Source organism: Pipra filicauda, unplaced genomic scaffold (assembly GCF_003945595.2).
Source record: "Pipra filicauda isolate LSUMZ 115617 unplaced genomic scaffold, ASM394559v2 scaffold626_size208873_pilon, whole genome shotgun sequence".
NCBI lineage: Eukaryota > Metazoa > Chordata > Aves > Passeriformes > Pipridae > Pipra > Pipra filicauda.
Genome location: NW_024104783.1, coordinates 31458 through 54725, shown reverse-complemented (window position 1 = coordinate 54725; position 23268 = coordinate 31458). Strand labels below are relative to the sequence as shown.

Below are 23268 nucleotides of genomic sequence, written 5' to 3'. Positions count from 1 at the left end.
CCCTGCAAAGGAATGCAAGAAGTGAAGAAGACCAAGAGCCAGTGGATGGGAATTTCCATGCCCACACTGAGGATGCCAAGGGAGCTCAAGGGGCATCCACTTCCCAGTGCAAGGGGTTGTCCTGCCTGGGAGGTCCTTGTAGTGCCACAGGGGGACCTCAGGTCCCCCTGTGGCACTACAAGGACCTCCCAGGCAGGGAGCAGGGAGCTGCCTCCTGTCCTGGGGATTCCCAGCACTGCTGGGAACATCCTGTTTGGGACTTTGGAGGCAACAAAAAGGGAGCAGAACACGTTGCCAGTGCAACTTGGCAGGGAGCTGGGCAGCAACACGGGGAGTGCAGGGGGCTGGAAGAGCTGGAGGGGAAGAGGGAGCAGCCAGGGCAGCACGGCAGGTCCTCCACACGCAGAAATTTGGGATGTTTTTCGCCCAAATCTGATGCACTCACCTCCCGAGGCTGCTCCAAAGCAACCAGAGCTGTGGGGCTGAGCCTGCTGCTCATTGCCTGACCCCCGCCGTGCAGCTGCCTCAAAGGCAGCCCGGAATCCACCCTAAAACGCCCAGCTAAACCCTTTCCCCGCGGGGCAGCCCCTGGCCACAGCAGCGGCGAGCTCCAGCCACATCCTTGCCGTGCTCCAGCCGCATCCTTGCCGTGCTCCAGCCGCATCCTTGCCGTGCTCCCGGCTCTGCCAGCCCCAGGGGGAATCACAAACCTCAGCTGGACTGTCCAAACCCAGCCCCAGCCCCCCACCCACGGCACGGGAACGAGCCCCCCACGCCCAGAGAAGCGCCCCGGGCAGGCTCTCACCCGTGATGTGCCGTGTCCTCCCTCCCCCGGCCCCTCCGTGCCGGGCTTTTATCCGCCCGGCGTTATCTGCAGGGGCTGACCCGGCGTTTGGGGAACTCTCCCTCGGGGTGTGAGGCCAAGACAGCACAGCACCCACCCCAGCACCACGGCAGGGAGGCCCCTCTGCACCCCAGTGCACACCCAGCTCCAGCGGCGCTTCCCCGTGTTTTTTTCCAGAGGGAGACGTGAGGCAGCGCTTTGTTGTGGCTTGAGAGTGTCGAGTCCTTCTGGGGGTGTTTTACAGGGACAAGATTCCTTACCCCATGGTGCCCTTCATCCTTCCTTTCCATACCAGATCCCAAGGGTGCCTGTGCTGCCCAACACTCCCCATCTCACCTCCTGCTCCCTGTCCACCGTGGTCTGGAGGGATCTGCGGATGCTGCTCCTTGTGCACGTCCCTGCAGCAGGAGGAGGCACCTGGGTGATGGTTTGAACAGGTGTCACCAACCTCCAGCTGCTGGTCTGGAGCTCAGGGAAGCCCAGGCAGGGTCTCATCCTTTCCCAAACTTCTGCTGCACTGGGAAGTGATCTGGCAAAGCATCTCCTCTCCCTGTGGCCAAAGCTCCTTTCTCTGCCCAAGTGCAAATGGACAAATTCATCCCCCAAACCAGGCTCCACCATTCCTGTTCCCAAAGCCAGGCTCCACCATCCCTGTCCCCAGAGCTGGGCTCCACCACCCTTATCCCCCAAAATGGGCTCCACCATGCCCAGCCCCAAAGCTGGGCTCCACCATCTGCATCCCAAAGCTGGGCTCCACCATCCTTATCCCCCAAAGTGGGCTTCAACATCCCTGTCTCCTAAACTGGACTCAACCATTCCCAGCCCCAAAGCTGGGCTCCATCATCCCTGTCCCCAAAGCTGGGTTCCTTGCAGGTACAGCCTGGCACTGCCACTGGTCCTGGTCCTTTAATGTTTTAAAGAAAACCAGCAAAGCAAACTGCAAATCTTGTGGTGGGTCCCAGGTGTTTGCAGACCTCTAATCTAAGACTGGTTTTGACAAACTAGAGGGAATCCACCTGGAGCCCAGGAGGCAGGAGAAAGCTGGGTTTGGTCAGCCTGGAAGGAGAAGGCTCTGAGAGCCTCACCATTGGCTTTGGCTGTCTCCTAAGGGGGCTGCAGGCAGAGCCAGGGGCTGCTCAGGGTACACAGGGATGGGACGAGAGCCAATGGCACGTGGTGCTGCCAAGAAAATTCCCAAGAAAAACTCCCGTGAGGGTGGTGCAGTGCTGGGATGGGGCCTGGAATAGAGGTGGGATCTGCATCCTTGGAGACAGAGCTCACTTGAGTAAGACCCTGAGCAACCTCCCCTGGCCTTCAAGGGGACCCTGACCCAAGAGACCCAGGAGGTGCCCCCACCCCACCCCTTTCTGTGTTTGAGACAGGGGCAGAGGATCTCCTGAGCTGCCAACACCGGCACAGCACCAGTACAGCACCAGTACAGCACCAGCACAGCACCAGCACCAGCAGGTTGCACAACAGTGACCACAGCTCTTGTGCAAAGGGGGCAGAGCCAGAGGGTTTCAAAGCCACCACCTGAGTCCTTCCCCTGCGGCGTCACCACCACTCAGAGGAGCGAGAGGAGGGTTTTTCAAAGGCTCCCGAGACAGTTGGTGGTGTCAGAGCTGATAACTGAGTGTCACAATGAGGGACTTAATTCGGAGAATCACAGGATGGTTTGGGTTGGAAGGGACCTTAAAGCTTATCCAGTCCAACCTCCCCCATGGGCAGGGACACCTTCCACTAGCCCAGGTTGCTCCAAGCCCCGTCCAACCTGGCCTTGGACACTTCCAGGGATGGGGCAGCCACAGCTTCTCTGCCCAACCTGTGCCAGGGCCTCCCCACCCTCACAGCCAACAATTCCTTCCCAATATCCCATCTAACCCTCCCCTCCAGCAGTGGGAAGCCATTCCCCCTTGTGCTGTCCCTCCATCCCTTGTCCCCAGTCCCTCTCCAGCTCTCCTGGAGCCCCTTTAGGCCCTGGAAGGGGCTCTCAGCTCTCCCTGGAGCCTTCTCTTCTCCAGGTGAACCCCTCCAGCTCTCCCAGCCTGGCTCCAGAGCAGAGGGGCTCCAGCTCTTGGAGCATCTCCGTGGCCTCCTCTGGACTTGCTCCAACAGCTCCATGTCCTTCTGATGTGGTTCCCAGGGCTGGAGGCAGCTCTGCAGGGGGGTCTGCTGTGGGATCAGCCCAGGGCATGGGGGGTTTCTGGGCCGGGTCATGTAGAGCTTCTCATCCACCAACATCCCCAAGCCCCCCAGGGCTGCTCTCCCTCCATTCTCCCCCAGCCTGGATTCACACTTGGCATTGCCCTGACCCAGGTGAAGCACATTGCACTTGGCCTCCCCGAGGTTTGCACAGCCCCACCTCTCCAGCTTGTCCAGGCCCCTCGGGATGCCCTGTCCCTTCCCTCCTGTGTGTGACAGCACCCACAGCTCGGTGTCACCAGGACACCTGCTGGGGCTCCCTGGATCCCACTGTCCATGTCACCAACAAGGATGTTGAACACACTGACCCCTGAGAAGCACCACTCCAAACTGCTCTCCAAAAAACTGCCCTCAAACCGCTTCAGAAACCACGAAAGTGGGAGGTTTGGGAGATGCTTCGTCTCTTAAATGTTCACTTTCCCTGGAGACCACGATCCTGCTCCCAGATCACAGTGTATGGGAAAGGCCATGGGTCTGGCTGAGCCTTCTGCCGAGCACCCACACAAGCACCAAACCCTCGTGCTCCTCACCTTGGGCTCAGAGGAGAGATCAGATGCTGCTCCTCTGGAGTATGGAAACAGGAGGTGCCATCCACCCCTGGGCACAGTGATTAGAAGCAAAGGATGCGAAGCAGAACACCTGGATTATATTTGAATTTTACCTTTCTTGTTTGTTCGTTTGTTTCCTTTTTTGCCTTTTGTGTTCAGCTACAACAGCCTGAAGGTCTTACACCTTTCTCAAGCTCACCTTCAGTGAGCTTTGCTGTGCAGCCTGCCTGGTGCTGGGGAACCAGCAGAATTAGGGAGACTTTGCTAAAGGGTGGGTCTGTGACTGTCACAGCTACATTTTCCCGGAGGCAGAGAGACAACACACACCTGGTCACAGCTCAGCTGAGGAGGGAGGATGGAAGCACCAGGAGAGAGGGAGCCAGGCAGGCACCAGCTTCAGACATGGACCCCGGCTCTGGGCAGACCCCAAAACCTTCCAGTTGCTGCTTCTCTTCCTAAAGCTCCTGTTCTTCAATTCATGCTCTGATGAACTGATAAAAGCAACGACAGTTTCTTTCAAAAAACCTCAAACAACTCACTTAGGAAACTCCAGCTGGTAAATTCGGTTAGAGAGGCAGCCCACTTCCCCAGGGGGAGGGCAAGTGCAGATAAAGAACTGGGTCGCTGAGGAGTTTCATCACTGAATTCTGCCTTGGGAACTCCCTCAGAGCTGCAGCAGCTTCATCACTCCAAAGCCTTTGGTCTGTCCCTCCCTGACTCCTGTCCAGCACAGGACCTGGTGTCTCACTGCAATATCCAGATCCTTGTGAAACAAAGGAGCAGCAGCTTCCCAAAGAGTCCTTCCTGCCATGGGAATCCTGCAGAATCCCCAGAAAAGCTCAGAGGGACTTCTGCCACCTTGGCTGGATTCCCAGAGGCTCAAGGTGCACAAACACTCCACTGCCCCAGTGTTTAGGCACCAGTGGCCTTTGCAGAGCCCCCACAGAGCCCAGTCTCGAGTGTCCACAGTACCACTGGTGGGACCATGAGGCACCAACCACCCAGTGAGCTATAGGAACAAGGTACAGAGCCAAGACCTGTGGTCTGACCTCAGAGCTTTTGGGATTTCCTTGTTTTTCCCTAAAAGTCAGCCAATGTGTATTGAAGCTGTTCCAGCTGGAGGAGGGGGGAAAACCACCTTTTTCTTCTCCTTTCCTGAGGTCAGATGTCTCAGAGAGCAGCTTTGCTCAGTTCAACACCTTCGAGGCAAACAGGCACAACGACTCAGTCTGTCTCCCCCTCTCCCTGGGCAGATCAGAGACCACAGAAGGGAGCTGGAGCAGGTCCATACAGGAGGATTGGACAGGGAGTAGCCCAAAACTCGTGTGCCTGCCGTGGTGGCACCACAAAATCAACACCAGTAATAATGGCATTTTTGGTAACACATTCAGACTTTTGCAGCAGCCCCAGAACAACCCCAAACTGGGAGTCACAGAGACAGCCAAGCCTCTCCAGGCACAGCAGCGACTCAGGGCTCCCAGCAGCAGGTTGGTATCTCTGGGGTGTGAAAAATGGAAGAAGACCCTGCAACAACATCTGAGCAGCTGCTGGCAGTGCTTGCACAGGTCCTGCTGGCTGGACAGGGCAGTCACTGCTGGCATAAAACGTGCCTGGACTCTCTGGAAGTTGCATCAGATGTTTCAGAAGCCTGTGAGTGACTGTGGATTCCACCCACCAGACTGTTGTGGTGGGGCTGGTCTCTACTGGGGACATTTGTCCTGACAAAGCAGATGGTTGTGTTGGTCCATCACCTGGGCAGTCCTGGCCTGCCCTGTCAGCACAGCAGGAAAAGAAGCCAACATCTGCCAGGGACACACTGATGTTTCTCCACAGGCATCTGCTCCCAGCCTGGATGAGGGGGCTCATTGTGGAGGAGCCAATTAAAACAAGGGAAGCACCAAATCACAGATCATGGAATCACAGAATGCTTTGGGTTGGGACTGTAAAGCCTGTCTTGTTCCTCAGACTGCCATGGGCAGGGACACCTTCCACTAGCCCAGGTTGCTCCAAGCCCTGTCCAACCTGGCCTTGGACACTTCCAGGGATGGGGCAGCCACAGCTTCTCTGGGCAACCTGTGCCAGGGTCTCCCCACCCTCACAGGGAAGGATTCCTTCCTATTATCTAACCTAAACCCACCCTCTGTCAGTTTGAAGCCATTCCCCCTTATCCTGTCCCTCCATCCCTTATCCCCAGTCCCTCTCCAGCTCTCCTGGAGCCCCTTTAGGCCCTGGAAGGGGCTCTCAGGCCTCCCTGGAGCCTTCTCTTCTCCAGGTGAACCCCCCAGCTCTCCCAGCCTGGCTCCAGAGTGGAGGGGCTCCAGCCCTGGGAGCATCTCCGTGGCCTCCTCCCCCTTAGCCCTGTGCCCTTCCCACCCAGGAGCACCACACACGGGTTTGTCCCACTGAGAAGGTGACACAGAAGGTGCAGAACGTTCCATGATTGGGATCATTTCCCTCTCTGCCCTCCCCAACCCTCCCCAAAGAAGCATCACCGAATCCTTGGCTTTTTTAAGGAAAATGTATTTTTGTGAAAATAGACTTTATTATAATAAAATTTGATATTAAATAAAAACAAACTGTACCACCACCACTCGTGGACACTGTGCTGGCACCACCCACGTACCTCACCTTCCAAAAACAAGGAACTGGAACATGCAACGGAAGAAACACGGGAAAGGGCAGGAACCATGTGGTACAAAACCCTTCCTGGCTTGGAAAGGGATGTGTCTGAACTCCAGGAGCACACCATCTCCCAGGAAAACAGCTGCAAACTCTCTCCATCCATCCCCCAGCCCCGCTCTTCCCAACGCTCCGGGCTCCGGAGCAGCCTGGAAAACAACCCAGGGGAACCGTGGGAAGAGGCGGCCGGGAAATAAATAAATAAACAAACAAATAAATAAATAAATAGAGAAATAAATAATGAGCTCAAGAAACCCATAAATAAACTGATAAATAAATAAATCATAAGGCGGAGGCCCCAGCCAGGCCGTGGTCAAGGTGGACCAGGCGGGAGCAGCTTTCCAGCAGCCCAAGCCAGAGGCTGAAGGACCAACTCCCAGCAGGGCACTGCTCCTTCCTCCATGGGAATATCCTGGTGCTGGATCCTGACTGAGGCAGTGTGGGATGCTCTAGGCACAGCTGCATATTTACAGTTTACAGTACAAATCAGAACTCACTCGTCAGCCCAGAGACAGCAAAGGGGAGTCAGGGAACAGAAAAGTGCAACTTTTCTTTGCGGGAAGTGAAGGAGTTGCCACGAGCTCCTTTGGAGCAGAGAAATACCAGGGGGTGGAGTACAAGGGGGTCTCTTCCTAAGGGGCTTTGCTGGGAAAAGCCAGTTAGCTAAATTACAGCCAGAATAGAATTCTGAAATGAAAATATTTACAGGGAACCAGTGCATGGAGGGAGCTGCACCCCAGGGCTCAGCCCTCACACCCCCAGAGCCACTGCCCCCCTGGGGGGGCTCTCAGCAGGCACAGCTCCCACACCCACTCCACAATTTTCTCAAGTCACACTTCTTCCCTATGAAAATAATCAGCTTATTGCAGGGGGTTTCTCCTGAACTCTCAGTCTCTGTGCAGAATAACCCCCCTTGTTAGTTTTTCTTATTGGACCCAAGTTTTTTGAAGAGGTTTTTCCCTTTGAAGAAGAAGCTTCTCTTCTTTTTACTCTGCCCAGGGCCGTCGCTGCGGGTGAGAAGGGGCAGCGACGCCTGCTCTGGGCACGGGACAAGGCAGGAAGGTGGTGGAGGAGGAGGAGATGGTGAGGAGTCACTCTGATCAACACATCCATCTGGGTTCAGCTGGGGGGGAAAAGCAGAAAGCAAAAGAAAAAAGCAGAAGTTAGAGCTGCTGAAGGATGTCACACCAACATAAACTCGGAGTTCTCTAACTCGGCCTTCTCCCCACCAGTCTCCTCTGGGAAGGTGCAAGTCCACTTAGGAAGTTTCCAGTGGATTGAACTTTTAGTACCCACAGCCCAGGCCCTGCCTGAGCTCTGACATTCTGAAATTCCTGAATTTTGGGCTAAGAACAGGAGAGCAGAAAAGCCCCACTAGAAGACTTGATGCTGCTCCACAGTTGAGTAAGTGAAGCAACTCCTGGGAGTGCGGATGGAGACAGGTACTGATGCATCCATGGATCCCTGGGCCAGGGAGCCTGGTGGGCTCCAACAGACTCTGGGACAGAAGGCAGGACATTAACAAAATCAAATTTCATAAGAACAAGGGGTGTGCAAGACCTAAGGCAACAGGTTCCTGCTCTGCAGACCCAAATTCAGAGCCAGTGCAAGGGGAAGCTCTGTGGGATCTCTGGCACAGAGGACTGGAGACAAATGGGAAGGGCTGAAGGGAAGGCAAGGCTGAAACATGGCTGTTTTACAGCCATGTTTTAACACACTTAAAAGGCATTTCTGTTTAAAAAAGTGTCATGAAACACAGGAAAAGAGCTTCCAGCCTTCAGTATGCAGGGATATCTGGGCCAAACTGCTGCATCCAGGGGATCAGTCACCCCTGAGCAGCCAGAGCAGGGGAGGCCCTGCCCATGCACCACTGGAAACCACTTTCCTGGCAAAGGTGGAACACTTTCAGGGCAGATCTGCTGGCCCAACACACAATTTCTCCTGTAGAGTTGTGGATGGAAGGCCCTGTGCAAACTGAGAGGCAGGTACCCAACCCAACTCACAGTCACAACTATTTACTGTCATAAGGACACTGCAGCATCAATGTTGTTATCAAATATCAAACAGCTCAAAGGCAGTGACAGGCAGCATCCTGCCTGTGGCTGGAAGTCCCATCCTGCTGACTCCCAGCTGTGGAATAGGATGCCCAGGCAGTTCCACACCTGAGACACTCTCTCCCAACACAATCACGTGCAGGTATTCTGAGAGGTCTCTGTGTGGTAGAAAATCAACAGAACCAGTTCACAGAATCACCTGGTAAGAAACAAATGATACTAAAATTGGGGTTTCTTCTCCAAGAAAAAAAATAAAGGAAAAACTGCTCTGGCAAGATCCTCATACAAGTTATTAGAGTTGATAAACAGAAGAGTGATGTCAGTTTTCAGGGGGTGGTTTCAGTGCTCTCTCAGGTATTACTGACTTGCACAATTTCTAGAAAACAACAGAAAAAACCAGAAAAGAAAAACACAGATCTGCTCCCACTGCCCCCCAAAACCAGGGGTCTCACCCACCCAGCCCCAAAGTTGTTTAAGTGTCGACAGAACAATTATCCTCACAGGGTTGGTTTTGGGGACTAAATGTTACTGTTTTCTTCAATTGAGGGTGTGCAGGGGGGTTTCAGGACTGCTGTCAGGAAGGAGTAAAATCAGGAAGGCAAAAAGTGCAGGGTGAGTGTGCTCAGCCTGAGCAGGAGCTTGCAGAGGCCAAACAAAGTTGATGCGGACAGTGGTAGAAGGGCCAGGCTGAATTATAAAGCAGGTCTTTCCCAAACCTGAATATCCTGGTCCCCAAAACCATCTGATAATTGTTCCAAACAATGTGCTGAACAGATCATGGCTTGTCTTTGACACAGAACCCATCTGGCAGGGAAAGGTCTGACATGGGAGAGGGTCTGAAGGGGGACCTGCCAGCACAGCCCCAAACCAGCCTGTCAAACTACAAGCAAGAAAAGGAGCAAACTGCAGGGGCAGGACCCTGTGAAGTGCTGGGTGGGAGGTTGAAGGTCTTCTCACACACACTTACATGGTTGCTCTCTCTATGTATCATTCATATCTATCACTGGACTCTTCTCTTCCTCATTCTCTGAAGAAAAGAACCGTCCCGGGTGCGTAACACAGGCAGAAATAAATACATGACATCAATTAGAGTCAAACACTTTCTGAAGGTGCTTTACAATCAGTCTTTGACAGAAACTGCAAGTTACTGATGCAAAAATAATCCTTGGACAGCCACAGCATTAAAGCAACTGCTCTGAGCTGGTGCCCACGAGTGTTTTGGGGCCCTGCTTGTGACCAGAACTTCTTGGATCCTCCTCTTTCTGCTGTTGTTTTTTGTTGTTTATTCTAATCCCCAAATGCTGTCAGTTCATAAGTTAAATTGCTTCACCTTTCCAGTCGCCAGCATTTTAAGATTTACTCAGAAATCATTCAAAATGATCCACCTTCCCCAAGTATCAATTTGGAAATAAACTGTCCTTATTCTCAGGCCTTTGGAAGGGCAGCAGGGAGAAGGGGAGTGACAGACAGGGGGAAAACATCAAATCCAAGAAGTTACAAGTGATTTCAGAAATCACTCACGTGATCATGCTGGAGAAGCTTCTGGCTGAGCTTTAACCAATTCCAAAGCTGTGCCATGGTGCACACACATGCCCCCTGAGTGCCAGGGCTCAAGCTGGGATTGGGAATTTGCTGGGAGCCTGTTTTTTGCCAACAGCAGGTTGAACAAGCAAGTTCCTTAACTCCGTGGAGTGAATATGCCCCTGGAGTTTGGAAAGCCCCAGGTATGGCTCTATCACTGTGAGAGTTCATTCCAGCTCAGGGATGGATATGGAATATGTTTGGGTTACAGGAGGAGGTATTTCTTCCTTCTGCTTTCCCCATCAGGTGTTCTGCCCACAGGTTGGGATGCTGGGATTGCTGTGACTGAGCCCAAACCTCTGTGGGCTCAGATTCTGCCTCCTCAGTTATCACTAAACACATTTAAATTAATTCAGTTCATTAATACAAGTTCATTAATACAAGTTTGGTTCTGAGCAGGGTAAATGTACCACTTTTAAAAGGGGGAAAAGGTGCCCTTCACGTTGGGAAGCTGTTTAGACAGATCTGGATTGCAAAGCACAAGCAGGAGGAGTGCTAAGAGTGCTAAGCCAGAATTCCTCAAGACAGGGATCCAGGTGAATCAGGGATGAAGCAGGACAGGAGTCAGGCTGGCACAACACACAAGCAGCCAAGGCACAGTCATGTCTACAGAGTTTAAATTGATTCCCACTGAATTAAAATTGGTTTAATCATCACCGACTGAATTTCCCAAGTCTTCAGACTACAGAGAACAGCAGTTCACGGATCAGGAGAGTACCAAAAGTACCAAATCCATCCTGAACTGAGGCAGCAGGTTCCTGCTTTGCAGACCCCAAGTCAGAGCCAGTGCAAGGGGAAGCTCCAATAGATCTCTGGCACAGAGGACTGGAGACAAATGGGACGGTCTGAAGGGAAGGCAAGGCTGAAACTTCATATGGGCTGTTCTAACACACTTGAAAGTGTAAAAAAAAGTGTCCTGCATCACAGGAAAAATGCTTCCAGCCTTCAGCACACAGGGATATCTGGGCCTGCTGTGTCCGGGGGATCAGTCACCCACTGCTGAGCCCAGCAGGAGTGCAGAGCAGAGAGGAAAGTGGTTTTGGCTTTACAAACCCTTCACACCTGCAAGTGGCAGAAAGGTTACCTCAATTCCCCCCTGGTTTCCAGGAGAACCCAGGCTGGGGCTGGAATAAGGACCCCCAGCACCTGAAACAGGCCCTTGTGCTGCTGGAGGGAAGGGTGAGATCTGCAATAAGCTACACTGAGAATTCCACCTGGTTTATTTTACTGGTTCAGGTCTCATTTGGCACCCTCTCTTCCAACAGATGAGTTAATTTGAGAAGAGCAAATCATTTTGAGAGGGAAGCTGAAGAAGGAACCCCAGAAATTCTGACCTGTGTCACCTCAGGGCTCTTAAACCCTGGCAGTAACAGCTGATTAACCTGTGATTCCCCAGCACGGACCAGGTTCCTAAGCAGGGAAGCACAGGGCACCCAGACAGCTGCTGAGCTCAGAAGATGATCCAAAAAGCTGCCCACAAATCTCATCTCTGAGCCAGGCCTGCTCTGTGTGAGAAGGCATCAAGGCTGGGGTGCAAATCCTGTACCCACAGAGCCTGGAATGCCTGGAAGTGAGGGATGAGGCTGAGGTGGAGCCTAAGGGAGACCAAGCAGCATTTGAAGATTGAGAGGGGAGGTGGATACAGAGGAAGAGCTGAGCATGAGAAATAAGCCAAGGAATTCTGCAGAGAGCAGGGAAGCTGGGGTGGCACCAGTGGAACGTTCAACAGAGCTGGATGCAGGGCCACACATTCCCTAAGGACCGGCTCAGAGCCAGCCTGGGCCTGCTCCAACACTCCTGTGGTCTGGCACCACCACACAGTGCCAACAACCTCCCAGGAAGAACTGAAGGTTGAGTACATGTGAACTGGGACTGAGCTGGGTCTCCCCCTGCCTCCCACCCTGGAGTGACACAAGGCCCTGGAATGACCAGGGAGTTGCTTTTGGCCTCACCCCCTGAGGACTCACCGAGCCTGGGAGATGACCCAAATTTCCTACCTGAGCATTTGTTCCAGAAGTATCAACAAAATACTACAAGGGGTTGGCTTGACCTCTGAATTCCCTGCATCTGTGGGATGCTTTCAAAGCTCTAGGATCCATCCCACAGATCCATTTGGGAAATCCCTCAGCGTGTTTTGAATTTACCCAAGAGCACCTCGGCCTGGATTAAGATATATCTGACTCAGGGTGGGTGGAAGAGCATTGGTGTTTGGGTGTCACTAATTCCAGAACTCTCTGGCATGGATATGAGCATAACTGAGGAATTTCCTGTGTCTGGGGAGCTGCTGAAGTGCTTTGCTTGCAGCAGGATTTCACCACTGACCACCCTGTGGACCCAAACAATTTTCTGGTGGGATCTGGGATGCTCTTCACCCACCTGACCACAATGAGACTGAGGCCCCAGCAGGTTTTACTGCTTTGTGCCTCCTTTTGCACTACAAGTCTTTGGGAAGAGCTCCCAGCACTCCCTCTAAACTCCTGAGTGTCACCCATGGGATGAACTGGGCTCATGCAGCAAGTTCAGCAATTCCATCCATCCTGCATGCTGTGCAAGGCCAATTCCAGCCACATCCCAGCCTGGATGTCTGTCCATGCAGTCACACATCTTACCTGGCTCTCAGCACTCAGAGGAGAAGCTTCTTTATCTTTTGAGTGAAATTCCTCCCCCACGTCTCCATCTGAAGGAGCAGCTTCCAAGAAGTTGGATGGGACAAGCCCCCTCTGTTGGTTCAGCTCTCCCTGCAAGATGAACGTTCAGTTCTCACATCAGGTTTCCTGGCTGCTGGAGAAATAGTAACCTGAGGTGCAGAGAAGGCTGGGAGAAGCCCAGAACACTCCCCTGGTGGAAGGATCCTCAGCAAATCCCAGAGCTCACATCCTCGTCAGTTGTGGAACAATTCAGAGCCCAAAAACACAGGAGAGAGTAAAGGAAGAAAAGCAAGGCAGGACAAAGGTATTCCAGCAACATGGTCCCTTCTACAAATTCAAAAAATGTCCACTGCCATCCTGGGAGCAACTGGAAGATGACTGTGCCACTGGCTTTCCAGAGGCCTTTGTTTTGCTCTGGGATTTATTAATGTTTTTGAAGAATGAGGCACTACTGGTTCAGTGTCCTGTAGGCACTGCACCCCTGATCAATGAGCTGCATTATTTATTCCTAGGAAATTGTCTCCAGTTCAACAGGAGGTGGTTGGGTGAGGCAAAACCCACCCTGGCAACATTGTTTGTCCAAGACTATGAAAACATTCCCAGTGGTCCCCTCCAGCCTTAACCTGGAGTTGGAACCTCGGCTTTGATGTGTGAGGACACACAGCCTTCCCTGCAGGAAGAGGTGGATGATCCAAGGGCCAAGGCTTGTGTTCAGACAGAGCTGGGGGGCAGGCACAGCCCCCAGGGAGGTGTTGGTGTTCCTGGGGCACCACTGCAGCCTCCTGCCAAGTGTCCCAGTGCCTGGTGATGGATCAGCTCCGAGAAGGAGCTGCTTCTGCCCAGATGTGCACGGACAAATGTGTGGGAGGCTTTGGGAAACCTGCAGGCAAGTGATGCCAAGAAAGAAACTCAGAACCACTGGGATATTAAAGGGCCATGAAGATGATTTGAGGGCTGGAGCTCCTCTGCTCTGGACACAGGCTGAGAGAGCTGGGGGGTTCACCTGGAGAAGAGAAGGCTCCAGGGAGACCTGAGAGCCCCTTCCAGGGCCTAAAGGGGCTCCAGGAGAGCTGGAGAGGGACTTGGGACAAGGGGAATGGCTTCAAACTGACAGAGGGTGGGTTTAGATTAGATAATAGGAAGAAACTCTTGGCTGTGAGGGTGGTGAGGTCCTGGCACAGGTTGCCCAGAGAAGCTGGAAGTGTCCCCATCCCTGGGGGTTGCCCCATCCCTGGAAGTGTCCAAGGCCAGGATGGATAGGGCTTGGAGCAACCTGGGCTAGTGGAAGGTGTCCCTGCCCATGGCATGGGGTGGAATAAGATGAGCTTTACAGTCCCTTCCAGCCCAAACCATTCCATGATATTGGGTTTATAGCAGGAACATGGATTGCCAGAAACAAACTGCCCTGCACTGAGTAAAACTGGGGTTGGTTCTTTTCCGAAATTAGAATCCTTTGTTCCCTGATTTCTGCTTTCCTGCCACTCAACAGACTCCAACAACTTCCAGTGCAGCCACAGGCCCTTCCCAACCCCTGCACTTACATAATAGAATCCATCATCATCCATGGAGCCAAACACAGTGATGATGTCCCCAGCACTGAAAGTCAGTTCAGCCTGCAAAGAGTGAGAGAACAGAGGTCACAGGAGAGGCTCTGCCTGGGATTTCCCTCCAGGAACAGGCTCCCCTGGGCTTCTTGCACAGTCACCCTGGCAGAGGGAGCCCACTGTGTTTAGTCTTGCAGGACCAGGATTCAGGAGAGCAACTGAAGTGGATACCTGTGGAATTTGCTGCTAAGGAAGCATTTTGTAAATTAAAAACAAGCCTGTTTCTTAAAGTAGTTTTAATAAAGCTTCAAAATAGGACCTACCATCTGCTCTGGAAAGGTGTGTTGAGGATAAGCTGAGCAAACACAGAAATACCTTTAATTTCTTTCAGTATAATTACAAACCCTGCTCCCTTGGAGGAGCCTGTCTGTGTGCAGTGCTCAGGGATTAGTCACTGGCAGGAATCCACACAAACAGGAAGATCAGACCTGGAAGGAGAACCTGCCCATACCACAGCACACACTGTCACACCCTCTGTCCTCTCAGACACCCCAGCACATGCTCTGGGGGGCACAGGGCCAAAGACAAAAGGTGTCAGCAGCATCTTCTAATGGAACAATCTGCCCAGTGGAGGCTCCAAACAGGTTGTGTCCCACTCAAGACACTCTGGCACTTCCCAAGTGTCAGCTGGAAGGCACCTACTTCCAATATGTTACCTTATTACATCCCTAGTCCTCACTTTCTCTCTGGAGGCAGCAGCTTCCTCCTGTTGGCTGAGAATTGCTTTGCTCCAGGGAGACACTTGCAGGGAACTTCACTCACAGAAAGGCAGAGCTGATCCTACAAGGAGTCTGGTGCAGTTCACAAGCAGCAGCTGCCCCCTTCCTGCACAACAAGTGACTGAATATCCTGGGAAGGAGGATCTCCAACGGAACTGTACCAGGTTGGTCCTAGAATTTGAGCTCTTGGCCATAAGAAGGTTCTAGGAAGACCAAATCCCTGCAAAAAGTACAGTTATCTTCCTGTTGACAAGGGCTTACAGTGTTCTTTGGCTGGATATGAGCTCTCATTGTCTCTCCCAAGATATTCTACCATCTCTGAAACACTCTGTCCTCAGCTGCAGGATGTTCTGCTCACGACACACTCAGCTTGGGAGGCAAGCATTCCCTAAACTGTGCCATGTCTTGGCCAGACACTCCTTTCTGGATGCACAGAAAGGATCTGAATCCAAACCCCACGTTCATGTTTGCTCAGAGTGGACTAACACAGCTATGGGGGAACAGAGAACAGGGCATGTGCTAATCTCCTTTTTGAAGGAAGGATTCTGCACTGCCACCTTTCCACCTGGAACAGGCTTATCCACAAAAATACTGTTTGGATTATATCCCTTCCTGTTTAAATTATATTCCTTTCCATCCCTGGAAGTGTCCAAGGCCAGGCTGGCCAGGGCTTGGAGCAACCTGGGCTAGTGGAAGGTGTCCCTGCACGTGGCAGGGGGTGGAACTGGATCAGCTTTAAGATCCCTTCCAACCCAACCTATCCCATGATTCTATGACTCTACATGGAGGGACTGCTTGAAAAAGAAGAAGTCTGAAGACTGATCCATTAAATTGGAGTTAAATCTTCTTGCTACATTGCTTAAATACCTACACAGGTATTTAACACAAAAGTCACGCTCATTAAGTACCAGAAGTGCTTTCAAACCCTTAAGCAGCTTTTCCTTTTCCCAGAGGGTTTCCTGGATCAGCTGGTAAGAATTCCTCCTGCCCCAGATCTGCTTAGTCCTTAATCATTAAAGGATGTTACAAAGCCATGAGACACTAACACAGTTTCACTGAGACTCTGGTTGGACCAAAGTGTTCTGGGATAGAAGGAAAAGAGAGAGAGGAAAAAGAACCCTATAAAAAGGGTGAGCAGCTGGTGGTTACCTCCACATCTGCATTTGGAGAGCTCTCCTTGGGGTTATAGTCAAAGACAGCCACCATCCTGCGAGGAGTCAGCAGTTCTGCTTCAATGTCTTCGTGTTTCTGTCCTGCAGGACAAGAAATGAAACATAATATCCTGAGCTGGAAGTACCAGGACAAAATCCCCAATCACAGCAACTCCTTCAGCATTCTTGTAGTGAACTGAGCAAAAAGAACAGTGGGGAAACTGAGCGGAGAGAGACCTCAGAGATGTCTGGTGAAGCAGTTTTCTGATCTCCTCTATCACCTCATAAGCACAGAAGTGGGGACATCTCCCCATTCCAGCATCCTGGTGTTCTCCCTATATATAGGAATGTTTTATTTTATGCTTTCAAATTATTCACACATATATATATATCTGTGTCTATATACACAGAGCACAGCAGACTCCTTACAGTGTCTCAAATGGACATTTCTCCTCCCACTACACAATGATTTGCTGTAGAGCTACAAAACTGATCCTCCAAGTGCCAGGGGAACAGCACAAAGGGATCTCATCACGCAGGGAACACACTGCACTTCCACCCCCACCTGCCTGCTGAGCCCATTACTGACAGAGCTGCTCTGAGCCTACAAAAGCCAAGCCTGGTGTTCCAGAAAACACACATTGTCCAGCATTTCATCTCATGGATTTAAACCCTGTTTCAGGTCAGAACTGGATGGGCTGGCAAGGGGTTTGCCTTGGCTTCTCTGGACATCAACAGATGATGCACCAGATGAAGTAGAATGAGCACCCTCTGAAAGGACCTTGGATCCTAAGGATGAGTGAGGGATTTTCCTGCTCCTCAGGGAACCACATGTGCCCTCCCCCTGCAAACACTCCCTGCTTATTCAAAAGCCACTGCACCCATGACTAAATCATAAGAACTAAAACTCTTCTTTTCTTAAAGTCTCAAGCAGCACCACAGGCCCCTGACCATAAAACAAGTCTGTATTTCAATCAATCGTGGTAAAAAAGAGCAATTCTCACCTGGTTGAGACTTGTACTTCTCCTGCTTATCCAGCCCTGCTGGGGGGAAGAAAATGCCTCATCAGTGAGAGCTCATCTTGCCACAGTGACCACAAGACACAAGTGACAAACAACAATAAAAAGAACAAAGACCAAGGCAGCAAACAACAGAAGCAAACTGGTCATGCAACTCAAAGTCTACGCCAGTAACCAGGACTCAGGGACGTAACAAGAAGCAGAGGTCAAGCTCCAAAACTATAAAAGACATCACTGTTGTTAAAAACTTAACACCAGCACAGGGATGGGCTCTCTTTCCACTTCCTAGCAGTCGTACAGAGACAAACATCTGGGGGTCCTGTAAGCAAGTAGCAAAAATTCAATGCAGTCTGTAATCCTAGTGCAGAAAGCAAAGAGGAGGCAGTGGGTGACACAGACCTTTCTTGGAGCGTCTGGGTTTTGGAGGAGGGACGGTTTGGCGGCGTGGAGGTGGAGAAAATGTGCCATTTCCTTCGTAAAAATACCAAAAAAAAAAGCAAGTAAACAGACAAGAGAAACAGACAGTGAATAATGGAAAGTGAAAAAGCACCTTGAAGAGTGAACAGGGAACAGAGTGGTGGGACGTGCCTCCCCCGGGAAGCTGACACTGTGATTTCTGTGGGCAAAGCCCAAATCTCCAGTCCTTGTATGTGGACTCGGGGGAGGCATGATCCACATCCCAAATACACACAGAAATCCACACTGTGCTCATGCCTTTCAGCCATTCCACAGGCCACAGCAGACAGGCTTTGCTGCAATTTAACTTTCAGAAGCAGGATCACAAGGACAAAATAAAACCTTGTTCTGTTAACACCTCAGAAGTGCCAGGTGAGGTGGGAAGGGATCTAGGGAGGTCTCTAGCTAAAGCTTCTGCACTGAGCAGGGTCAGTACTGGATGAAATCCCCAAAGAACCTGCAGAAGGAGTGCCCAGACCAGCATGTCCAAGGCCATTCCCTTAGTTACAAGGCTGTGACAGGGGTTTATGGTAGCAGGAAAACAGCAGAGGGACAGCCAGCCCAGCTGCCAAGGGATCAGAGAATCCTTAAGGTTGGAAAAGACCTTTAAGATCATCAAGTCCAACCCCCCCTGCTCTCCCTTCCTGTCAGGGAGTTGCAGAGAGTGAGAAGATCCCCCTGAGCCTCCTTTTCCCCAGGCTGAGCCCCCCCAGCTCCCTCAGCTGCTCCTGCTGCTCCAGATCCTTTCCCAGTTGCATTCCCTTCCCTGGACATGCTCCAGCCCCTCAATGTCTTTCTTGCAATGAGGGGCCCAAAACTGACCCCAGCATTCAAAGTGTGGCCTCAGCAGTGCTGAACCTGTGGTCACTCCCTGCACACACACACAAGGTACATCTTTTCCACTACCACCACCCTACTGAAGACTTTCACACCCTCCATGTTTCATGAAGTCTCAGAGCTATTGAGTTCCTTGATTTTTCCAAGAGTATCCAATAGGACAGGGGACAGAAAGCCTCATGTAATCCACAGAGGGACAAAGGCCACTATAGGGATCCAGCCATCTCTGGGCACTGGAGGATACACACAGGAAAAAAAGAGCATGGATATGAAAAACACCTTATTCAAATCTCCTCTTCCTAGACATGAGAGAGGCTGAAGGACAAACCTACCAAAAAAAAAAAAAAAATCACACAGTGAAAGTATCAGGCTCCTCTGACCCCTGTGCTCCTCAGGATCAACCTTCCAGGGACCCACATTCAGGAGCTGGGCAACGTCAGCCCTTTGGAATCACAGAATGGTTTGGATTGGAAGGGACCTTAAAGATCTAAAGACTTATTGGCGCTGGATACTGGGTCTCCCTGCACAGAAATGGGAACAAGTTGGACTGCTGCTATTTTTCTTGGGTTTCCTTATTCTTGGATTGGTTGGGTTTTTTCCTGGGCAGAGGAACAGTCCAGCCAGCATCAGGGTTTTCCTTTGCCACGACCCACACTTGTGCTGCTTCTCCCTGCAGAACTGGTAGGGAAACAGGGATTCCAAAATAGGAATTTCCTCGTGTTTTAACAAGTGGAGCAGGTCCAACAATTGGCACTGGTAGCAGAGGGCACACAGAGGGTGCAGGATGAGATATGAGAGAGATAAGGGACAGGCACTGGGACACCAGTGGTGACAGCAGGGGCAGCCCCTGAGCCTGACTGAGCCTGTGCTGTGCTGGCTGCACATCCCAGGGATGGTTCCTCTCCTCTCCTCTCTCCCAGTACATGAGTGGGAACAAACAGGAAAGTCTCTGCAGTGCACAAAGCACTGGGCCACATACTCCAGGGAGTAAGTAAGGAGGAACCCCAGGACCAGCTCTGCTCCCTGTACACTCCTGACTGCCTGCCTTGTCTCACACCTTTCCCTCCCCATCTTCCTCCATTCCCAAGTCCCAGATTCTCTCACCCAAGAGCAGGGTCACCCCCATGGGTTCAGTGAGTGAAAACTCTCATTCACATCCTTCAGCTGCCTTCCAAACCTTTTTGTCTCCCCCTCCCTAGTCAGGATCAGCCTCACTCCCTCTCTGCTGAGTTCACACACCTCAAGGACAGGAGCAGCTCCAGGAGTCAGGAACGAACTGAGAGCTGGGAACACCTTCCTCCCTCAGCCAGAGAGACCTCCCTGCTCGTGCAGCCACCAAACCAGGCTGCAGATGCCAGGACAGCCCTATGGATGGTTTTGGTGGGCTGCACTGGCCACACAGCACGACTGAGCTTTTCACAGTTCAGCAGCAGGGCACACACAGACCCAGTACCTTGGCTCTCCGTGGCTGTGTCAGCGGGCAGGAATCCTTGCTTCAGGAGCTGCTTCTTGAGTTCATCATTGTCCACCTGCACTTCTGAGACCATGTTGCATGGGATGTATCCCTCCCTTCCTGCACATTCACCCCTGTAAAAGCCATCAGCATCCTTGTCTCCACACACCTGCAAGGGAAAGCACAGGACAGACACTGTTGGTGCTGCAGGGACTGAGATGCATAGAGAAAGAACCGTGGAATATCCTGAGCTGGAAAGGATCCACAGGGATCATGGAGTTCAGCTCCTGGCCCTGCACAGGCACCCCAACAGTCCCACCCTGTCCCTGAGAGCGCTGTCCAAACACTCCTTCAGCTCTGGCAGCCTTGGGGCTGTGCCCACTGCCCTGGGGAGCCTGTTCAGTGCCCACCACCCTCTGGGGGGAAGAACCTTTTCCTAACATTCAACTTAATTCTCCCCTGACACGGCCCCAGCCATTCCCTCAGGTTCTGTCACTGGTCCCAAGAGAGAAGAGATCAGTGCTGCCCCTCTGCTTCCCTCCTGAGGAAGCTGCAGACCTCCCAAGGGTTTTGCTGTCCCTGGAACACCAGATGGATCCATACAGAATAGGAATTCACTACTCTTTTACCTTCAGGATCTGTCCCTCCTTAAATGGCAGCTCCTCTTCTGCTGCATCAGGGTTAGGAGACATAGAGACAGGGTCATAGTCAAAGAGAGCCACAAATATCCTAATGCCATCCTCCTTGGCAGAGGTTTCGGGAGCGGTGCTCCTGGGAGGACCTGTGCACAGAGGGGACACACCAGAGAGGACATCAGCACCCTGCCCGTGCCACAGCCCTGCACGGCTCAGGTGCTCCCCGCCAGCCTCTCCCTGCCTCTTCCAGGAGCTTCCCTGTCTCCTGCTGCCCACCTCTCTTCCCCATCCCTGCTCACCTGCACTAGAGAGCAAAGGTTTCTGCATTTGGCTTCTTCTTACGCTCTTGCTCCGTCTCCTGCTGGGAGCCTGCCAGGCGGCTGTGCCGGCCAGCTCCGGGCCCCTGGAATCTTTATTACTGGATGCCTGCAATTGGAATCACCAGAGTTAGTAGCAGCCTCTGCCTTGTGACTCAGTGAGCAGCGCTCAGCCCAATAGCACTCCACAAAGAGCAGAGCATCCAAATGCAACATTCCTCTTCAGGGACACTCTAGAGCTGGAAATACCAAGGGAGTTGGAAAACAGATCTGAGGACAGGCAGGAGCCCTGCCAGGCCCCAGCGATGATCCCCCGGGCGAGGGTGAGGAGGCAGGAAAGGGCATTTCCAGGGGAGGCAATGACATTACAGTCAGGATCTACACCAATGAGCTTATTTCAGGAGGGATTTTCATTTGGGTCCCTCCCACAGCCTCCTGCCGTGGGGAGGAAGAGCCAGAGTGAAAAGGAATACTGCATCGGTGCCACTCGGTCAGGGAGCAGGAAAAGCAGAAGCAGCTACTACAAGAAAAGCCACGGAGCAGCACAGAACTACAGAATCTCTCAGATATTCTTCCAGACAATCCTAGAGGAGGCTCCTTTCTCTCTGGACAACACTGAACAAAGCAAGATACAGGCAGGCCAGGGAAGCAGAGGGAAGCCAGAGCCACTGCAAGCTGCTTCAAAGCCAGAATAGGAAAAGTCACCCAACCCTTTTGTGCAAGGAGGTGCTACGTATCCCCTTCGAAGGATGTTCGAGCCTCCTTCTCCAGCCAGGTGACTTACAGTCCAGCTCCCAGCCCTGCTCCTCAGAGCTGCTCTCACATTCCTTCTCCCGGTGGAAGAACCGCACGCGCCGGCTCGGAGACGCGGCCCATTCCAAACCCTGCTCTTCCATCACCTCCAGCCTGGTCAGGTCCCTTCTGCCATCCGTGTGGGGAGCCTCAGACTGACTGGAGCAACCGCTCCAGTCGCCCTGAGAGCTCTGGGACCTCTCTGGCCACAGCCTGCTCTCAGGGGAGGAAGCACAGGTCGAATCCTGATCGTCTTCGGAGTCGTATTCAATGTCTATCTCCAGGCTCCTGGGGCTGGAGCAGCGCGTGGCCATCACGGCAGGTTCTGTGCCCCCTGAACCCGCTGCCTTTGGGGTTTTTTTCCTTAGGGTGCCTTGTCTGGCACGGCTGTACAGATCCATCCCCTCCTTACCACTGGCACTGCTGACCACGTTGAGCTCCTCCCTGAGGCTGGGAGCTCTGTACAACCCACTGCCCATCTGGCTGCAGTTGCCCAGCAGGCGACTGCAGTGCTCTGTTAAATCACTCTGTCTCTTCCTACCCATCTCAGGCCGACTCCGGATCTTCTCTCGATAGTTATTTCCCTTCTTCTTGCTCCCAGAGGGACTTGCTCCACTCACAGGCTTCGGATCGTTCTCCTGGTAGCCCCAGTTCCAGTTTGCCTTCTTCTGAGCCCAGGCCAGCTGGCCAAAGGCAGGGTTCGCATGGTCAGCATCCCCTCTGCTCTCCTTAGCACCATGCTCCTCTCGTGGAGTCTGAGCAGACACCACAGAGGTGTTATTCCCATCTGCCTTTGGAAATGGCTCCTTGCTGTTGGGAGGCTTCTCTGTTCTCCCTGAATGGCAGGTCTGTGTTTCCAAGGAATCTTGAGGGTCTGTCTTTTCTTCTGTCACACACTTCTCATCCTCCTCTTCCTCCTCGTCCTCAGTCACTTCAGGGATGCTGAACAACTTCTTGCTGTGGTTCTTCTGAAGCGGGAGCTCCAGCATCCTCTCCAGAATCTCCTCATCGCTGTCAGTATCACAAAGATCCATCTGTACACCCAGACCCCGAGAAAAGCCACAGCCAGGACAAGCAGAGGAAAAAAGAGAGGAAATAAACATTAAAACGAGAGGCAAAGTGACCCTGGTTCCCTCCCAGCACAGCAGGATGGAGCCGTGGCTGCAGCCAAGCGAGGGGAAGGGGCGGAGACAGCGATGGATCTTCTGGCAAACACGGTCGGATGAACCAGCAATGCAGCGGGAAGCGAGGAAGGCAAATGCATGGAAGAGCTCCCTCCCAGCCTCTCCTGCACACACACCACTACCTGCAGCACCTCTCCTCCTGCCACGTGCTTCCCATGGCTTCACCCCCGGGCTGGGATGAGGGGCAGGAATAGCTCATCCCTCCACCTCAGGGCTGAGGGGGCTCCTCCCTCGGCGGGGCTGAGCTCACACACGGACCTGCAGCCCCCCCTCCCCTCTGTCCTCGTGCTGGGGCACTAAAGACACCCCTTGGAGATGTTGCTGCTATGGGAGGACCTGCCCTGGGCCCTTCCCATCACCTTCCAGAAGTCCCACAAACACACAGGAAAACCCTTCACCTCGAAGGGTCACACAGACTTGCAGCTGGGTGAGAGCCTACCAGGTTACAGTAAATTTTGGGGAAAACGCTGCTGAATTTTAACATTTGTCATGGACCAACTGTAGAATTTATGGGTTTGTTTCTTATTATATTTACAGTAAAATAA

The 23268-nt window shown here is 52.5% G+C and overlaps 1 protein-coding gene across 10 annotated transcripts in view; it reads right to left on the bottom strand.

Annotated features, from left to right (window-relative positions):
* Positions 1-6098: 6098 nt before the first annotated feature.
* The window catches only part of LOC113992176 (peripheral-type benzodiazepine receptor-associated protein 1), a 48582-nt gene continuing 31412 nt past the window's right edge, over positions 6099-23268 (bottom strand). For 3 of the 10 annotated variants that reach the window (XM_039388226.1, XM_039388231.1, XM_039388230.1), the window contains 11 exons: positions 21458-22573; positions 20730-20856; positions 20425-20576; positions 19796-19964; positions 17449-17520; positions 17303-17368; positions 17035-17070; positions 16029-16132; positions 14098-14169; positions 12518-12646; positions 6099-7396 (listed from right to left, as the gene is read on the bottom strand). In XM_039388226.1, coding sequence (XP_039244160.1) covers positions 7190-7396; positions 12518-12646; positions 14098-14169; positions 16029-16132; positions 17035-17070; positions 17303-17368; positions 17449-17520; positions 19796-19964; positions 20425-20576; positions 20730-20856; positions 21458-22573 — 2250 coding nt within the window. In that variant the 3' untranslated portion in view covers positions 6099-7189. Of the gene's footprint in view, positions 7397-9294; positions 9355-12517; positions 12647-14097; positions 14170-16028; positions 16133-17034; positions 17074-17301; positions 17369-17448; positions 17521-19795; positions 19965-20424; positions 20577-20729; positions 20857-21457; positions 22574-23268 lie in introns of those variants that run through there. The other 7 variants (XM_039388232.1, XM_039388223.1, XM_039388224.1 and 4 more) reach the window with 7 other exon arrangements.